Raw genomic sequence first — 18224 nt, forward strand, 5'->3', positions numbered from 1 at the left:
CCTCACCTACCAGCCAACATCTCCTGAAGACCTCACCTACCAGCCAATATCTCCTGAAGACCTCAGCCCTCGACCATCGTCTCCTGAAGACCTCACCTACCACCCAACATCTCCTGAAGACCTCAGCCCTCGACCATCGTCTCCTAAAGACCTCACCTACCAGCCAACATCTGAAGACCTCAGCCCTCAGCCAATGTCTCTTGAAGACCTCACCTATCAGCCAACATCTGAAGACCTCAACCCTCAGCCAACGTCTCCTGAAGACCTCACCCACCAGCCAACATCTCCTGAAGACCTCACCTACCAGCCAACATCTCCTGAAGATCTCCTTGCCACTGACTCCATCCTAGACCTAAGTGAGATAGACCAGCCAAAGGTCAGTCACAAGCAGATGAAAAGACAAGGAAGATTCCAAGGCTGTTAGTGATAAATGCCAAAGGAGCATGTGATCTACCTCCATGGACGTAGCTCCCTGAGTTAGTGAGAGGGCTGTGCCAGGTGCCGGGAGAGGACAGGCTGTATGAGGCCACCCATTTCCTGTCAGGACACCTGCCCCCAGGACCCTCTCAAGCCACACCTCTACATGGCAGCCACAGGGAGCTCTTCTCTGTTTGAAACCCCTCTCTGTGGCTGCCCTTGGCCCTCAGATGAAGTCCAGTGTGTGCATCTGCCACCTGAGGTCTTTTGTGAGCCGCCCCCCCTCCACCTGCCACTCTTGAGCACACCCACAGTGTGACGTCACTCTCACTCACACACCCAGAACCCCCAAGAGCTCACCATCGTTTCTGAAGCCCACTCGGACCTCATGCCTCCAGATATTTGCACACGCTGTTCCCTTCACCTGGAATGTTCCCTCCTCACATCTTTATCAGAACCAACCCAGAAGTCACTTCCCCTTGGAAGTCCTCCATACCCCCCTGGCAGAGGCAGCTACCCCCTACTGGATTTTCTTCTTGTAGTGTCTCAAGTCTCCGAGTCACTGGACTGAGAGTGTCTCTGGTGGGACACACAGGCTGGTACTGGGCAGGGACTTGGCATTTGTGGAATGGATGACTGAATGCCAGAGCTGGCCAGAGGCTCCATCTCCACCCTGGACCCCTTTTCGCCACCCCACAGCTCCAGGATTTTGATGCAGGACGGCTAGGGAATGGCGATCTGGATGGGAGAGGGGACAAGGGATCTCATCTCGAAGCTGCTGTGTTTCCAAAGCAAGCTCTGCTTTTATAGTCCGTGTTCACCAGGATGACTGAGGGTGTTGATGAAATGAGACCATGGCAACCTAGACAGGGAGGCCACAGGGGGTACACTGAATGTGGACCCCGCAGACCTTCAGGTTGTGCCTTATTCTGTCGTTTGGGGGGGCGATACCCACCCTACTCACAGAATCCTGGGGTGTTCAGAAATCAACCCTGAACACGCCGAAATTTCAAACATTTTAGCATCCTGTTTTGCTCAGACTGAACATTAAAACACCAACCACCCTCTCCTCTACCAGCGCCAATATTCCTTCCCCGCAGATCAGGTGGACCGTCTAAAAGATCGCAAAGGCCACAGGGGGGTCCTTTATATGAAATCAGTTAGCTCCCTGCCGGAGCTCCGTGTCCCCCACCTGGCCCCAGCACAAAGAAAGGCGTCCGCTGACAGGCTGCAATCTTGGAGCACCTCTGACCTAGCTCAGCCTCCTCACTGAGCTGGGGAGACCGAGGCACAAGGGTGGTCGCAGCTGCTGCATGGAGCAGCCTAGAGGCAGTCTTCTCCTGGCCGCCAGCCAGCACCGCGCGGTCTCCCTCCAACCCGGTCAGAGGCAGCAGCTCTGAGCTCGCCCTCCATTGCTGCCCCCCTCTCAGCCGTCCCCTCCTCACCCCGGGCAGGAAAGGTCCAAGTCAGCTGAGCCAGAGGGCTGCCAGCCCCCTCCCCACTTAGCCAAAGCGCTCAATGCCCGCTCTGCCTAATCACCGGGCCTGGGGGCCAGTGGGTGGGGAAGGGGGGCGCAGAGAGGAGCTGAGGAAGCCAAAGAGGAGATGCTGGGCAACGTGCTTCTGTCCCAGTGGCTCAGGTTCCAGGGTAGATCCAGGTATGGGGGTCCCTCTTTCAGAAACAAGATCTGTCTTTTACAAATGGCACAAAATCACCAGCCCACAAGCACATGGGGCTAGGGCCGCCCCCAGCCTACACGGGAGAAATACAGGAGTGGTCCAGGATGGAGGGACCAGGCGTCCAGGTTTGTGTGGGACTGACAGGGCTCCCAGGACACAGGACTTTCAGCGCTAAAGCTGGGAAAGTTCCAGCAAACCGGGATGAACTGGTCACCCTAGCCCTGGAGCTCAGGCTTCCTTAGCTTGAAGGTAAAGCCTGATGCCTCCCTGACCCCATGGGGCGCCAAGGCAACACCAGGGCGAAGGGCAGGTCACCAACTGCATCCTCTGCATGCTTGTCAACGTGTTAAAACATGTTGGCATACCACACATTTTCAAAAAACACTGGAAGGAAGCACTGGGCCTCCCTGAGTGGTGGGATCCCACGTGATTTTTTTTTTCCTGATTGTTTTTATTGTGGTAAAATAGATAGGACATAAAATGTACCACCGTCATCACTTTTAGGTGCACATGGTATTAAGTCCAGTACATTTATATTGTTGTGTGACCATCGCAAGTGATGTTTATATTTCCCATACATCAGCAGGCATTACTTTTGTGATCAGAAAAAAAATACGATATATTTTTTAAAGGTGACAATCGGCCTGTATCAGCGGCCTCTGCTCACACAAAAGTAGTGAGCAGAACTAGGAGGCCGTGGGGGGATTTGGGCCTTAGATGCTGGTTGGCCCAGATGACCTTTATCCTGCCCAGTCTTGAAACCCAGGATTCTGACCTCTTCCAGCTCCCAGGGAAGCAATCAATGTGCTTTGGAGATGCCAAGATTTGGGTTCGGTCCTCTGTCTGCTGCTTACATGCTCAGTAACCTTGGGTCTCTCTGAGCCTACTTCTTCGAGTGATGCAGGCCGTAGGGGAATGAGCTGGGTGACTGTGTGCGCCCCCCACCCCCCACCTCGCACACAGTGGGTTCTCCGTCAGTTCCTTTTCCTTCCTCCTGCTTGGAATGTCTCCCTGCACCCAGATATGAACAGAGGTAAGCCCTGCTCATCCTTCAAGGCCCAATTTGATATCACCTTCTCCACGAAGCCTCTCTGATTCCCATGGCAGGGGGACCCCTCTGCTGGCTCTCACGGCCTCTGCCCGGGGGGGTACCTGGCTCCCTTCCCAGTGGGACTGTGCCATCCCTGAGCACTAAAGGCTGCGTCTGAGTCATGCCGCCTTCCCTAAGGGCCCAGCAGACTGGATGAAGCTTTGCTAAACGAAGCTGTCACAGGCAGAAGTGCCCTAACCAGGCAAACTGCCCACACCTGCTCACAAAGCCAGTGGCTTCACCCTCCCAGGCCCGTGGCCCAGGGGCTGGCAAAGGGGAGCAGAGCCCACAGCTGGCCCACCGGATCAGGCAGGTGCCCCCCCAGAGCTCTATCTCTGCCAACGGCCAGTTGGGGTCTCTGCGGAGCTGGAGACTGGCATAGATGAATGAATCCAGCACCACAAAGCCTTCTGGATGTGCCCAGGGTGCCAGGCCGACTGCCAGGTCCTGTGCAGCCACTGGGGCTTCCCTGCCCTCAGCGAGCTCCCCATCTGGTGGGTACTTGAGAAGAAAGGGGTTTACACATGGCTTCTTGTGGCACCAGGGAGAGGTTTTAACGTTCTCTGACAAAGGACAGTTAGCTTCCTTTCTCTCTGGGAGGCCAGAGATAAACACCCATGCTGTCCCACCCATCAGACCCTAATATTGCCCTGAAAACCCAGGAAGTGAGGGGGCTTGAGCACCCTGAGGCCACAGTTGGCCTTAGGTGTAGCCCCTTGGGGTCACTGAAGTGACCCTGCCCAGTGTCCCCAATCCTAGCCCTTCTGGTATGGGCCCACAGGAATAGGCCCCAGGTCCGCAGAGACATGACCCTCTAGTGAGGGTGTCTGGGCAATGGCCAGCAAACCCTAGGGGGCCCTAAGCACCCCTTCCCACAGCGGGCCTTCCTCTCCTGGGGTGCTGCCCAGACCATCTGAACCCCTCGCTCTGTGCTCACTGTCTCTGTCCCATCCTCCTCCCCCACAGCCCCAGGTCTGAGCAGGGACCCCCTACTGCTGGGGGATTCTAACCTCCACCAGGCTGGAGCTCCAGAACGGGCCTCTCTGCTCTTCCCTGTGGGTAGGGGGCCTCTCCCCTAACCCCCCCCACCCAAGCATCCAGGTGTACTTGGGGGCGGGGCGGTTATGGATTCAGGAAATATCAGAGCCCAAGGTGGCTTCTCCCACCTTTCTACAAATCGGGAAACTGAGGCATGAGAAAGGAGTTGACTCTCCCCACCTCAGAATGTAACTCCTCGTTTCCCATAAACATTTCTTGGGTGGTTCCCAGTCCAAGGTCACGCAGCGAAGGAGAGGCAGTTCCCGGGTGGAAGCCAGGTATCCGGCTCCCGACGCATCGCTCCATACCTTCCGGGCTAAGCCATCAAACCTGGTTTCCGGCCCTCTCCTCCAACGTCTACAGCAGACGCGGCGTGCACCCCATGAGATGATCCACGCCCTGATCCACCCCCCCAAAAAAGGCCACCTGAAACCCGGGCTCGGTCCCCACCGGCGCTGATCCGCCCGGGCGGCAACGCGCAACCCGAGCCGCGAGCCGCATAGCCGCGGCCTGGAGGTCACGACCATGGCGGGGCCACCGGCGAATGGGAGCGCCGGGCAGCAAGGGCGCCGGCAGCAGGAGCGGGCGCCCCTCGCCAGCGCTGGGACCCCCGCCTGGGGCCGGGGAAGGAGGGTGGGGGCGGGCGCCGGCACCCTGTCGGGAAGGCTCCCCGCGGGCTGCGGCACCTTCGCCCGGGGTCCGGCGGGTCTGGGGTCCGTCCCGGCGCGCCGCCCTCGCCGGCGCCCCCACGACACGCCACCCCCGGCGCGGCCGGGCCACCCAGCCGTCCTTACCCAAGACACGACGCGCAGAATGGTGTGCGGCTGCCGGACCAGGGTGTGGGGGTCGAAGGCGCCCCCGGCTTTGCCCGCTCCGTACGCTCCCCCTTCCATCGTGGCTGCACCCGCGCGGTGCCCCCCGCTCGGCGCGCGCCGCCGGCCCTGCGCGTGCGCGGCGCCCCCGCCCCCTCCCCTGCTCGCGCGGCCGGTGTGGTCCAGGGCTCCCGCCAGGGGGCGTCGTGCGCGGAGGGCGCCGGGGCGCGGGCGGGCAGTGGGCCGCGCGCGCTCGTTCGCGGGGGCGCGCGTGCTGCGGGCCGGGCGGAGGGCGCGCTCGTCGCTAGCGTGGTGACCTCTTTGCGGAGCCGGGGCGCGGGGGTGGGTGCCGGAAATACAGGACGACCCCGTCCCCGGGCGGCCGCTCTACCGGGCCGCCCTGTCCCCATCACAGCCCCGCCGTGCCTAAGGCTCTGGCTGAAACCGTCTTCGTTATCTTTTTCCTGTCGCTGTCTGCCCCCCAACATAGTAGGGCAGGGGCCGCGTTGGTCTGCCTACACAGTAGGTGCCGCCTGAAGATTTCTCGAATGAATGAATGGACCACGAATGAATAACCCCTCTCTCAGAGCCCTCCAAAGCACAGCCCCCACCTCCCCGAGGACCTTTCCACATCACGTGGGCCCCTGTGTCTGAGCACCCCCACCCCCAGCCTGGAGGGCCCCGAGACGCCTGGTACAGAGGCGGAGGCAGAGGAAAGGCAACAATTTTTTTATTGGATGTAACCCCCCCATCCTTTTCCTTAATTCAGTAATTAATTATGTAATTATTGGTTCATTTTTTTTCTTCTGCCAGTCTGTGGGTTCTATCTCGTTAGCTGCTGGAGCCAATGGCCTGGCACACAGTAGGTGCTCAATAAATAGACCTTAGTCCCCAGAACCGCATCATAATTTGGGCTAGACCTCCAGGTTGCATGGAAACAAGCAGGCTAGCGGAGAGCTAGTTGCAGTAGGAAGAACACCTTCCGGGTCTGGTTCTTGAGATGACCTGTAGTCCTTACGGCCTCTCTCAATTGCCCACATACCTCCATTGGTTCCAGGATCAGGTTGGACAAGGATATGCTTTGCTAATGTGTCTTGTCATTCTGTGATGACAGGACACAGGTCTGTGCAGAGGAAATGTGTGGTGGGTGTGAGGGCACGCCTTATAAATATCACCTAGGCAAATGTCCATCTTAGGCTCTGTTTACTGAGGGTTCATTCTGTGCCAGGCCCTGTGCTAAGGGCTTTACATATATTACCCCCATTCAATACAACAACCTCATGAGATAGCTGCTATGATTATATAAAATTTCTAGAAGAAAACACAAGAGAAATTTTTGTGAATTTGGGCTGGGCAAAGAATTCTTAGATATAATGCCAAGAGCATGATCCCTAAGAGAAAACAATCGATCAATTGAAATTCGTCAAAATTAAGAACTGCTCTTCAAAAGTCACTGTTACAGGAATGAATGAAGGCAAACCACAGTCTGGGAGGAAATCTTTACAAAGCATACATCTGATAAAGAACTTGCATCCCAGGGGCCCCTGGGTGGCATAGTTGGTTGAGTGTCAGACTTTGTTTTGACTCAGGTCATGATTTCAGAGTCCTGAAATCAAGTCCCAAGTTGGGCTCCGAGCTCAGGGAGGAGTCTGCTGAAGTTTCTCTCTCCCTCTCCCTCTGCCCCTCTCTCTCCCTCTCTCTTTCTCTCAAATAAATAAATAAATCTTTAAAAAAAAAAAAGAATTTGCATCCCAAAGATATAAAGAACTCTACAAAGTCAATAATAAGAAAATAACCTGCTTTTTGGAAAATGGGCGAAAGACTTGAACAGATATATTTCACCAAAAAAGATATATAGATGGCAACTAAGCACATGAAAAGATGCTCAGCATCACTAGTCACTAGGGAAATGCAAATTAAAACCAGATGAGATACTTCTGCATACCTATTAAAACGCTTAAAAATTTTGATTTGACAATACCAAGTGCTCAAGAGGATTTAGAACAACTGGAGCTCTTGAACCTTGCTGGTGAAAATATGAAACGCTATAGCCACTTAGGAAAACAGGTTAGCAGCTTCTTATAAAGGTAGCTTATACATTTACCATATGACCCTGTAATCCCCCTCCTAGGTATTTACCCTAGAGAAATGAAAAGTTATGTTCACACAAAACCCTGCCCAAGAATGTTTATAGCAGCTCTTTTTGTAATCGCCCAAACTTGGAAATAACCCAAATGTTCCTCAACTGGAGAATGTATAAACAAACTGTGGAACACTGCATGCAATGGGCTACTACTCAGGAATAAAAAGGAACGAACAATTGATACGCTCCACAACATGTGTCATATTAAGTAAAAGAGGCCAGGCTTGAAAGACTCCAGACGGCATGATTCCTTTTATGTGCCCTTCTTGTGAAAGCAAAACCATAGGGACAGAAAACAGATACAATGGTTGCAAGGGACTGTTACAGGAATGAATGAAGGCAAACCACAGTCTGGGAGGAAATCTTTACAAAGCATACATCTGATAAAGAACTTGCATCCCAGGGGCCCCTGGGTGGCATAGTTGGTTGAGTGTCAGACTTTGTTTTGACTCAGGTCATGATTTCAGAGTCCTGAAATCAAGTCCCAAGTTGGGCTCCGAGCTCAGGGAGGAGTCTGCTGAAGTTTCTCTCTCCCTCTCCCTCTGTCCCTCTCTCTCAAATAAATAAATAAATCTTAAAAAAAAAAAAAGAATTTGCATCCCAAAGATATAAAGAACTCTACAAAGTCAATAATAAGAAAATAACCTGCTTTATGGAAAATGGGCGAAAGACTTAAACAGATATATTTCACCAAAAAAGATATATAGATGGCAACTAAGCACATGAAAAGATGCTCAGCATCACTAGTCACTAGGGAAACGCAAATTAAAACCAGATGAGATACTTCTGCATACCTATTAAAATGCTTAAAAATTTTGATTTGACAATACCAAGTGCTCAAGAGGATTTAGAACAACTGGAGCTCTTGGGGCGCCTGGGTGGCTCAGTTGGTTAAGCGACTGCCTTCGGCTCAGGTCATGATCCTGGAGTCCCTGGATCGAGTCTCGCATCGGGCTCTCTGCTTGGCGGGGAGTCTGCTTCTCCCTCTGACCCTCCCCCCTCTCATGTGCTCTCTCTCATTCTCTCTCTCTCAAATAAATAAATAAAATCTTTAAAAAAATTAAAAATGAAGGTAACATTTAAAAAAAAAAAAAAGAACAACTGGAGCTCTTGAACCTTGCTGGTGAAAATACGAAACAGTATAGTTCATATACATATAATAAACAAAAATGCCACAAGTCTGACACTCACCCAAATATGCCACCCAGGGGCCCCTGGGATGCAAGCTCTTTATCAGATGTATGCTTTGTAAAGATTTTCTCCCATGATCTCAGGGTCATGAGTTCAAGCCCCATGTTGGGCAGGAAGCCTACTTAAAAAAAAAAAAAAAAAAAGTACAAAAAAAAAGAAGTGTTCCTTTAAAAAGTTGGAGGATAAACAAGAATGTCAGTGGGGAGTCTGTTTCTCCTTCTCCCTCTGCCTGCCACTCCCCCTGCTTGTGCTCTCCCTCTGTCAAATGAATAAATAAAATCTTAAAAACAAAGCAAAACAGAAAAAAACCCAAGAAATAATTAACAACAAAAACTACTTAAAACCTTATACATTAAATTTTTAAAACACACTACTAAATAACCCATGGACCAAGGAAAAAAGCTGTAACGAAAATTAGAAAATACTTGGGGCGCCTAGGTGGCTCAGTCGTTAAGTATCTGCCTTTGGCTCAGGTCATGATCCCAGGGTCCTGGGATCAAACCCCGCATCGGGCTCCCTGCTCCGCAGGAAGCCTGCTTCTCCCTCTCCCACTCCCCCTGCTGTGTTCCCTCTCTCACTGTCTCTCTCTCTGTCAAATAAATAAATAAAATCTTAAAAAAAAAAGAAAATTAGAAAATACTTAAGATTGCAAAGTAATTAAAGTGAAAATTTGGGGGGTTGCAGATGAAACACTGTGCAAGAAGGAAGTTTTTTAAAATTTTAAATGCTTAATATTTTCTAAAGATTTTTATTTATTTGTTTATTTGAGAGAGGGAGAGAGAGAGCACTAGCGGGGTGAGGAGCAGAGGAAGAAGCAGGCTCTGCACTGAGCAGGGAGCCTGAAGTGGGGCTCCATCCCAGGAGCCCGGGATCATTACCTGAGCTGAAGGCAGAAGTTTAACCCACTGAGCCGCCCAGGAGCCCCTAAGTGCATAATTTAGAAGTCTGAAAATTAATGAACTAGGCAACCAACTTAGGAAATCAGATAAAGATCAACAGAATGACCCCCACCCATTGGAAGCAAATAAATTATTTAAAAAAACCCCATAAATTAATGAATAAAAACCATTACAATAAAGATAACTCATGAAGCTAAAAGTCAGTTCTCTAAAAAGTCCAAAAATCTGACATATTTTTTGCAAGACTGATCAATAAAACAGAAGACTAGAATAAACAATATTAGGGATGAAAAAGAGCCCATATCTACCGATGCAGAGATTTTAAATAATAATAATAATTATAATAAAAAGCAAGAGAATATTGTGAACAACTTTATGCCAATAAATTTGAAAATAGGCCAAAATGGGCAATTCCCCACATGTTTATAGAAAAATATAATTTTCTAAAACTGATTCAGCATCAAAATCAGACAAAGATATTACAAGAAAGGAAAAGTTTCAGCCAGTCTCACTCATGAATATCGTTGCAAACAGTGCTGAGAAAATACTAGCAAACTTAATATTGCAATTCATAAGATAATACATCACAAACAAGCTGGGTTTATCCTAGGAATGCAGACTTGGCTTATTATTAGAAAATCAAGAAATGTGATTTCTCATATTAACAGATTAAAAGGTAAAAACTACAGATCGTCTCCACAGACACAACAAAACTAGTCAATAAAACCAACACCCATTCAATATACAAGCTCTTACCAAATTAAAAATAGGACATCCTTAACTTAATAAGGATCATCCACAAAAACCATACAGGATGGGTAAGTTTCATAGAAGAAACATTAAAAACATTCATTTTAGAGGCGCCTGGCTGGCTCAGTCTGCAGAGCATGCGACTCTTGATCTCAGGGTCATGAGTTCAAGCCCCATGTTGGGCATGCAGCCTACTTAAAAAAAAAAAAAAAGTACAAAAAAAGAAGCATTCCTTTAAAAAGCTGGAGAATGAACAAGAATGCCAGGCATCATCACTACATTCAACATTGCTTTAAAGGTCCCAGCCGGCACAGTAAGACAAGAAAAAAAAGGTTATATAAGGTATGAAGATTGGAAAGGAAGAAACAAATATTTATTATTTTCACATGATATAATTGCTCCACGCAGAAAACTCTAAAGAATGCACAAATTATCAGACTTGATAAGAGTTTTGTAAGTTTGCTGATCAGATTATCAAGATGCCAAAAACAATTGTATTTTGATATTCCCATAGCCAGTAGTTAGAAAATGTAAATTTAGGAAGGGTGCCATTTGTAATATTTTAAAAAGCAACTGGGAATAATTTAAAAGGAAGGAGGGGTGCCTGGCTGGTCCAGTCAGAAGAGCGTGTGACTCTTGATCTTGGGATTGTGAGTTTGAGCCCCACGTCGGGTGTAGAGATTACTTAAATAAATAAATAAATAAAACTTTAAAAGGAGGGGGTGGACAGATCTTTAGAAAGAAAACTCTAATTAAAGGCAACAGAGACCTAAAGAAATGGAGAGAGAGTCTGAGATAACTGTGTGTAAAGATCTCTATTCTTCCCAAATTGATGTATAAAGTCAGGGCAATTCCAATCCAAATAGCAACAAGATTTTCAGTGGACCTTGATAAGCTGATTCCAAAACTCTTTTTTTTTTTTTTTTCTTAAACAAATATTTACTTAGGGCGCCTGGGTGGCTCAGTTGGTTAAACGTCTGCCTTCTGCTCAGGTCATGATCCTGGAGTCCCTGGATCGGGTCCCACATCGGGTTCCCTGCTTAGTAGGGCGTCTGCTTCTCCCTCTGCCTCTGCCCCTCCTCCCTGCCCCCTGCTCGTGCTCACTCTCCCTCTCTCTCTGATAAATAAATAAAATCTTAAAAAAAATTATCTAGGGTGTTTAAAACAAAACAAATATTTACTTATTTGTTATTATTTTGTAAGGTTTTAATTTAAATTCCAGTTAGTTAACTTACAGTGTAATAGTAGTTTCAGGTGTAGAATGCAGTGACTCAACATTTCCATACCCCACCCCGTGCTCGTCTGGACAAGTGCCTCCTTAATCCCAATCACCCATTTCACCCATCCTCCACCCACTTCTCCAGTAATGTTTGTTCTCTATAATTAAGAGTCTGTTTTTTGGTTTTCTTCTCTTTTTCCCCGCATGTTCTTTTGTTTTACTTCTTAAATTCCACATTTGAGTGAAATCATAGGGTATTTGTCTTTCTCTGACTGACCTATTTCGCTTAGAAGCTGATTCTAAAATTCTTAAGGAAAAGCAAAGGGCCAAGAATTGCCAATCCAATTTTGAGGACGAAGAGCAAGTTCTACCAGATAGGCATAGCAGATGTAAAGGTTTATTATAGAGCTGTAGTAAATCAGATGATAGACAAAAAGAACAATGGAACAGAATGCAGAGCCCAGAATTAGAATGAGGAACATATGGAAATGTGATATACAGAAGTGACATTGCAAATGAAAGGATGGGCCATTTAGTAAGTGAGCAGTGCCGGGAACATTGGCTATCCATATGGGGAAAGAAATGAGGTTGGGTTCCTACCTCACACCATTCACACAAATAATTCCACATGCCAGCTGGAAATTGAAGACAGTTGCACTCAGGATTCACTCACCCACCCACCTCTCCAAATCAGCAGGACTCAGGATGCCAACTAGGAAACTGCTAAAGCTGGTTGAAGGTGAAACCATGATTAGCTGGGGCAGTGGCAACCAGAGGGAGTGCTTGGAGCTATCTGGTGGACCCTGGAGCTTTCTGCCCCCCACCACTGCCAGGGCTCATCCTCCCCTCTACTCAAACTTTTTGGGACTAACACACACCAGGAACAGGCCTTTTTCTTCTCTCAGTACACACCACCAGACTGAATAATTGAGATCCTTGTGCAGAGGGGAAAGGAACCCAGGGGCTAAAACAACGAGATATCTGAGTAGTACAACTTCCTGAAAATAAAGTCAGTGAACTGCCTGACATATGCCATTTGAAGCAGGGGTATTAGGACAAACACACCAAAAATTTGAAATAAACATGATGTGGAGATAAGGGACGATATTAGCAATATCAAAGAAGAACAAGAAATAAGGAAAATGAATCAAGCAGGAGTATTAGAAACGAAAAATATAAATGTTGAAATAAAGGTCGAGAAAACAAGAGCATGGATACAGCTAAAAACCAGGTTAGTGAGGTGGATGATCAGAGTGAATAAATAAATGCCTTGGTACAGTTTACCAATGGGTGTGGTGCCCAGTTGTTCCATCAAATGTTATTCTAGAAGTTGCTGTGAAAGCACTTTGTAGAAGTGATCATCGTGTACAATCTGTTTACTAAATAAAGGTGGTGACCCGCAAGAGTGTGGGTGGGCCTCACCTGATCAGTTGAAGGCCTTAAGACGGAAAACGGAGTCTTCCCAGAATGGAGAGAATTTGGACTCCAGACTCCAACATCAACTCTTTTCTGAGTTCCCAGTCTGTCGGCCTGCCCTGCAGATTTTGGACCCAAGACTGCAACATCAACTCTTGCCTGAGTTCCAAATTTGCTGTCTTGCCCTATGGATTTCAGACTCGCCAACCCCCACAATCCCATGAACTAATTCCTTAAAATAAATCATATATATATATATATGTAACACACACACACACACACACACGATTAGTTTTGCTGGTTCTGTTTCTCTGTTTCCCTGACTAATGCCATGGAAAACAAAATCTCCCTGCACCCTCCTGCTTTATGTTGTAGTTGTATGTATCACCTCTGTATATGCTGGAAACCCCAGCTGTGGGAGTTGCAATAAATCGAGAGGGGCTGAAAGGGGCAGTTGGAGAAGGGACAGGGTGGAAGTGGGGGCCAGAGAGGCCTGATTGGTCTGTTTTCTCATGATTACACTTACATAGAACATTTGGACCTTAGTAGTTCACAGATGATGTCAGGCACTTCAGCGTATGCCCCATCGGGAGGGACACCACACCAGGTTGTCCCACTCTGAGTGTTGCTGCTTGCTTAAAGGGCTCTCCCATTGTTGAAGTACACTTTCCCTTCGGAATTTGTTAGTAAACTGTACGTAATACTTTGCATGACTCTACTGTTTCTGTGTTTCACCCAGTGCTTTTAACATCTCTTGGAGCTCCTTGCCTGACTCAATTAGGGATGACAAAGGAGTGATTTTCTACTTTTATTCTGTATTCATTAGCAGGACAGTTATCTGGTGTTTTGTTTTTAACAAGACAGTAGTAGGTCTTGGTTGGTTGGATTAGAAACACAGCCCACCTAGAATCCTAAAAGGTAAGTAGAAGGGACCTGGGACCATCCATTAAAGAGATTCTGGTCCAACCGCCTCATTTTCCAAAAGAAGGGACTCAGACCCAGAGATGAAAAGGAATTTGCTCAGAGCTTTCCAACATGAGCTTTGTCATGGCCCAGAAGAGCTTTTTGGTGCACAGAAAAGACTTTTACAATTACTTGGATTTCAAGTTCAAGTGATTTGCCAAACTTTCCCTGGCTGAGTGGTGCTTAAGGGGGAGTGCCCGTCAGAATTACCTGGGGTTCTTTTCCGGGCTTGCTTTGCTTCCTTTCCCCCAGCTTCTGAGTCAGCAGGCCCCAGGGTGGTATCTATATTTTGAAAAAGTCCAGATGATTCCTGTTTTGTTTTTTCTCAGAAGTTCACTTTGATTTTTATTTTTAAAAATTGCCCAAGTAATTAACAATGAGTACATTCTTGTGAGGAACACAGCAGGCTATACAGAACCATCTGGGAAAGCTGCCTTCACACCCACCCCTCAGGCCCACCGCACTCCTGAAAAGTATCCACAGTTTAAGCCACTTTCTGGTCGGCTGTCTATGAATTTACTCATTTTGCATGTGTGGACATGTATCTAATTTTTAAATAAATAGGATTATAGCATTTGTGTTGTTCCATGACTTGCTTGTTTTACTTGACAATGTGTCTTGAAAGTCTTTTCATGTTGCTATATATATAGACCTACCTAATTCTGGTTAACAGACTGCAAACTATTTCACTGTACAGAAATATCATTGAAGGAAACCAGAATATGACACCCCAAAATATGCTTCTTTGACATAAGAATTATTTTGAGCTGAAGGCAATTAAAAAGTAGCAAATACAGGAAAAGCTCTCTTTCCCTTCTCCCTTTCTAGGGTTTAAATTTTCCTTTACTGGAGACTCTAGACTCTTATAAGCCCAGTGGCAGCACCAGAAGAATCTGAAAACAAACTGCATTCTGTTAGTTTCCCACCATATATTTACTTTCCCATAGTTTGCCACCCTTGGAAGTCTAAAACAGTTTCCTTTGCCCTGTCATTCTCTACAAATGTGTTGTTCTTTGCCGAAGATGCCAAATAAGCCCAAGTTTTAGCCACCCCTTTGAGTTACTCATCCCCGGATTTCTCCCATGCATATATGAAATATACAGTGTTAACAAACTTCTGTTTTTCTCCTGTTAATTTGTCATTTCTTACAGAGATCCAGCTGGGAACCTAGAAGGGTAGATAGAAGGAAAAACAATTATCATTGTGATATATATATAATCTATATCTAAATCTAAAACATATATAGATTTTATTTATTAATTTGAGAGAGAGGGAGCGCTCCAGCATGAGTGGGGGTAGAGGGACAGAGGGGAGGGAGAAGCAGGCTCCCGCTGAGCAGGGAGCCAATGCGGGGCTCCATCCCAGGTTCCTGGGATCATGATCTGAGCCGAAGGCAGACACTTAACTGACTGAGCCACCCAGATGCCCCAAGCATTTGACTTTTGATTTTAGCTCCAGTCCTGATCTCAGGGTCATGAGATCAAGCCCAGTGCCAGGCTCAGCACTCAGCACAGAGTTTGCTTGGGATTCTCTCCTTCTCCCTCTGCCTCATCTTCCTTGTTCATGTACTCTCTCTTTCTCTCTCTCTAAAAAAAAAAAAAAAGGTATTTAAGTAATCTTTCCACCAAATGTGGGCTCGAACTCACGACCCCGAGATCAAGAGTCACATGCTCCACAGACTGAGCCAGCCAGGTGCCCCTGTTTGTGTTTTTAAATAGCTTGAATGGCATTGGGCTGTAAACATTGCTGTTTCTTCCCTTTCTCGACTCCATATCATGGTGTTAACACTTATCCATGTTACGGTAGGAGCATTTGACTTGTTCATTCCCAGTGGTGCCCAGTGCCTCATTGCGCACATGCCCACATCTTATTACCCATCCTGAGGATGATGGATGCTGGAGCTGTCTCCAATTCCTGCTCTATTTCCACTGTTCTCATTTGCTTCAAGAACCACTGAATTAGAGGAAAAGGAAGGTAAGTGTTGCCATACCCACCTGATAAGGGGATAGGGAGCAGGAGGAAAGGGCTCCTATGGAAGAGCAGATAGAAGGTGTGACAGTTTCAGGTAAAGTTTGTTTAAGCAATTATTGAGGTTACGATGATTAGTCTCCTTTCTGGCTGTGAGTCACACAGACTGAGGATTTATGGTGACTGTATCTTTCAGGAAGTCCTCTGTAAGGCAGCAAAGAAGTTTAGGCAAGTTTTCTCTTTCCCGTGGCTGATGTCTGTTCAGGTGTTTTTAGCTTAAAAGAATCCCAATGCCACTGACGTGCACTTTGGATCCCTACAACTGTGTGGTCCACAGAGGCCCCCCCCGCTCCCCGGCAAAAAAAAATGTACTCTCTGGCTCTTTACAGAAAGCAGAAAGCATTTGTGGATCCCTGGCCAAGAGCTTGGACTTTAGTCCCTGACTGCTTGAGCTTGAATCTGTTCTCACCACTTTCAAGTGTACCTTTTTCTGTGGTTCTGTTTTCCCATGTCCTGAAGTGAGGACACGAATGGGACCAAGTTCATAGAATGGTTCGATTACAGGGTTACCATTTGCAAACACATGGAACAGTGCCAGGCACCTAGTGAGTACTCTGTGAGTGTTGTTAACTAATGATACTATCCTTCACTGAAAAGCAATCCTTAATTTTGACATGGCCTAAGACAATCATTTTCCCCTCATGGTTTGTGTTTCTGGGGCCTTATTTTAAGACTTTCAGCATCTGTAGGTCACAGAGATTTTTCTCTCATATTTTTACATTATCTTCGTAGTCTTAAATTGTTTTAATCTACCTAGAATCTGCCTTTATATATTGTGTATGTAGAAGATGCAATCCTCCCCCCAGAGTAAGTTGGTTCTCCCCACACTGTACACATCACTCATCAACCCAACTGCCCCAAAGCCTTGTGGCTCTTCAATCACAGATCAGGTCCTGATGTGTACAGAAATCTGCTTTTGTGTTCTTTATTTCCTTTGGTCTATTTTCTGTGCCAGCCTCTGTTCCATGCTGTTTTTATCACTAAAGCTAGACTATAAGCTCCCAGTGGGCAGGAAACATTGTTTCATTCACAGGTGTATCCCAAATGCCTAGAACAGAGCCCCGCAAACAACAGGTGCACAATAAGTATACAGTGAATGAACGACTGTGGGATGTTTTAATGTCAGATAAGGTAGGTCATGACTAATATGCATTTATTATTTTTCAGGGGATTCTGTGCCCAAGAAGAATACCAGGATCACCTTAGGTCCTGAGAGACCTACCCCAGCAGAAGTCACCCAGCCCAGGAGCCTGTAGGGCAGGCCACAGAAAACTTCTCACCTCAGAGGAGAGCTGCCTCCTTCTAGAAGACACCCTCACCTCCTCTTCCATCTCCAGCCCTCTCCCACCTTTCTGGGTAACTGGAATGAACACCAAATGGATTCATCTCCAAATCCCCAACCCCCAGGGAAGAACCTGGCACATATTACAAATCTAGAAGAGGTTGGTTGGATGGGTGAACATTGAAACCAACCAATTGGACTCTCATACAGAAATCTTTAGTCTTGTAGCTCTCAATTTTAGAGTCCTCTGGAGAACTTTTCAAAATGTCTTATGTCTGGGTTTCACCCCCAGAAATTGCAATTTGTTGTTAAAAAACAGAAATTCAACGGAGTAAATTTGAAGATCTAATTGGTTTTATTAAACAATTCATGAAACAGGCAGCATCCCATTTAGCAAGCAGAGGGGAGCTCCAGGGAGTTGTACAAAGTGGAAGGTTTTTATAGGAAGGAGGACGAGGCAAGGAAGTTATTAACAGAAGAAACGGAAGGATTGTTCCAGGCAAGGTCACCTTCCCTTAGTGGGAAGGGCAGAGGTCTTATTAGGTGGATGACCTTATTTTCCTTTGGGGAATGGAGAGGGACCATGTGATTTATTATCACATTGGTGCTGATCAGAAAAATCTCTGACTAGTGAAGACTGCATTTCTGGGGGAGGTTGAAACTGCATTAGGTTAGGTATTAAGCCCCAGTTTGGTGACTTGGCCTAAGGATGCCATTTTGGATCTGTAGTTTTCTTTTTCTTTTTCTTTTTTTTTAAAGATTTTTATTTATTTATTGAGAAAGATAGCGATAGAGAGCATGAGAGGGGGAGAGTCAGAGGGAGAAGCAGACTCCCCGCTGAGCAGGGAGCCCGATGCGGGACTCGATCCCGGGACTCCAGGATCATGACCCGAGCCGAAGGCAGCCGCTTAACCAACTGAGCCACCCAGGCGCCCCAAGGATCTGTAGTTTTCTTTTTAACAGTTCTGAGATTCAGCCTGGGGGTCAGAATTTCTGAACTCTCCCCGGGGTGATTCTAATGCACAGCCAATGCTGAAGAACCTCTGCTTTACTCTGTCCCTGAAAACCCTCTCAATGTCTGCCAGCTTTGGGACCTACAGTCTCTCAGAGCCTCAGTGATCTGGGCTATATAATGGGTGGTTAATAAGATGTGTTTAGGGCCTTGCTGTTTAAAGGGTGTTCCATGGACCAGAAACAGATCCAGTCTTCATGAATCCGAACCTACATTCTAACAACAAGCTGCCTGGTGATTTGTTTGAGGATCGACTGAGATAATGGATATTACAATTATATAATG

General features: G+C 47.1%; 1 protein-coding gene across 2 annotated transcripts in view; it reads right to left on the bottom strand.

Annotated features, from left to right (window-relative positions):
• SYNGR1 (synaptogyrin 1) overlaps nucleotides 1-5173 on the bottom strand; it is a 23531-nt gene extending 18358 nt beyond the window's left edge. For both annotated transcript variants that reach the window (XM_034987478.1, XM_034987479.1), the window contains exon 1: nucleotides 5019-5173. In XM_034987478.1, the coding sequence (XP_034843369.1) occupies nucleotides 5019-5117 (99 nt within the window). In that variant the 5' untranslated portion in view covers nucleotides 5118-5173. The remainder of the gene's footprint in view (nucleotides 1-5018) is intronic.
• Between the last annotated feature and the right edge of the window lie 13051 nt (nucleotides 5174-18224).

Source organism: Mirounga leonina, unplaced genomic scaffold (assembly GCF_011800145.1).
Source record: "Mirounga leonina isolate KUSES-001 unplaced genomic scaffold, KU_Mleo_1.0 Mir_418, whole genome shotgun sequence".
Taxonomy (NCBI): Eukaryota; Metazoa; Chordata; class Mammalia; order Carnivora; family Phocidae; genus Mirounga; species Mirounga leonina.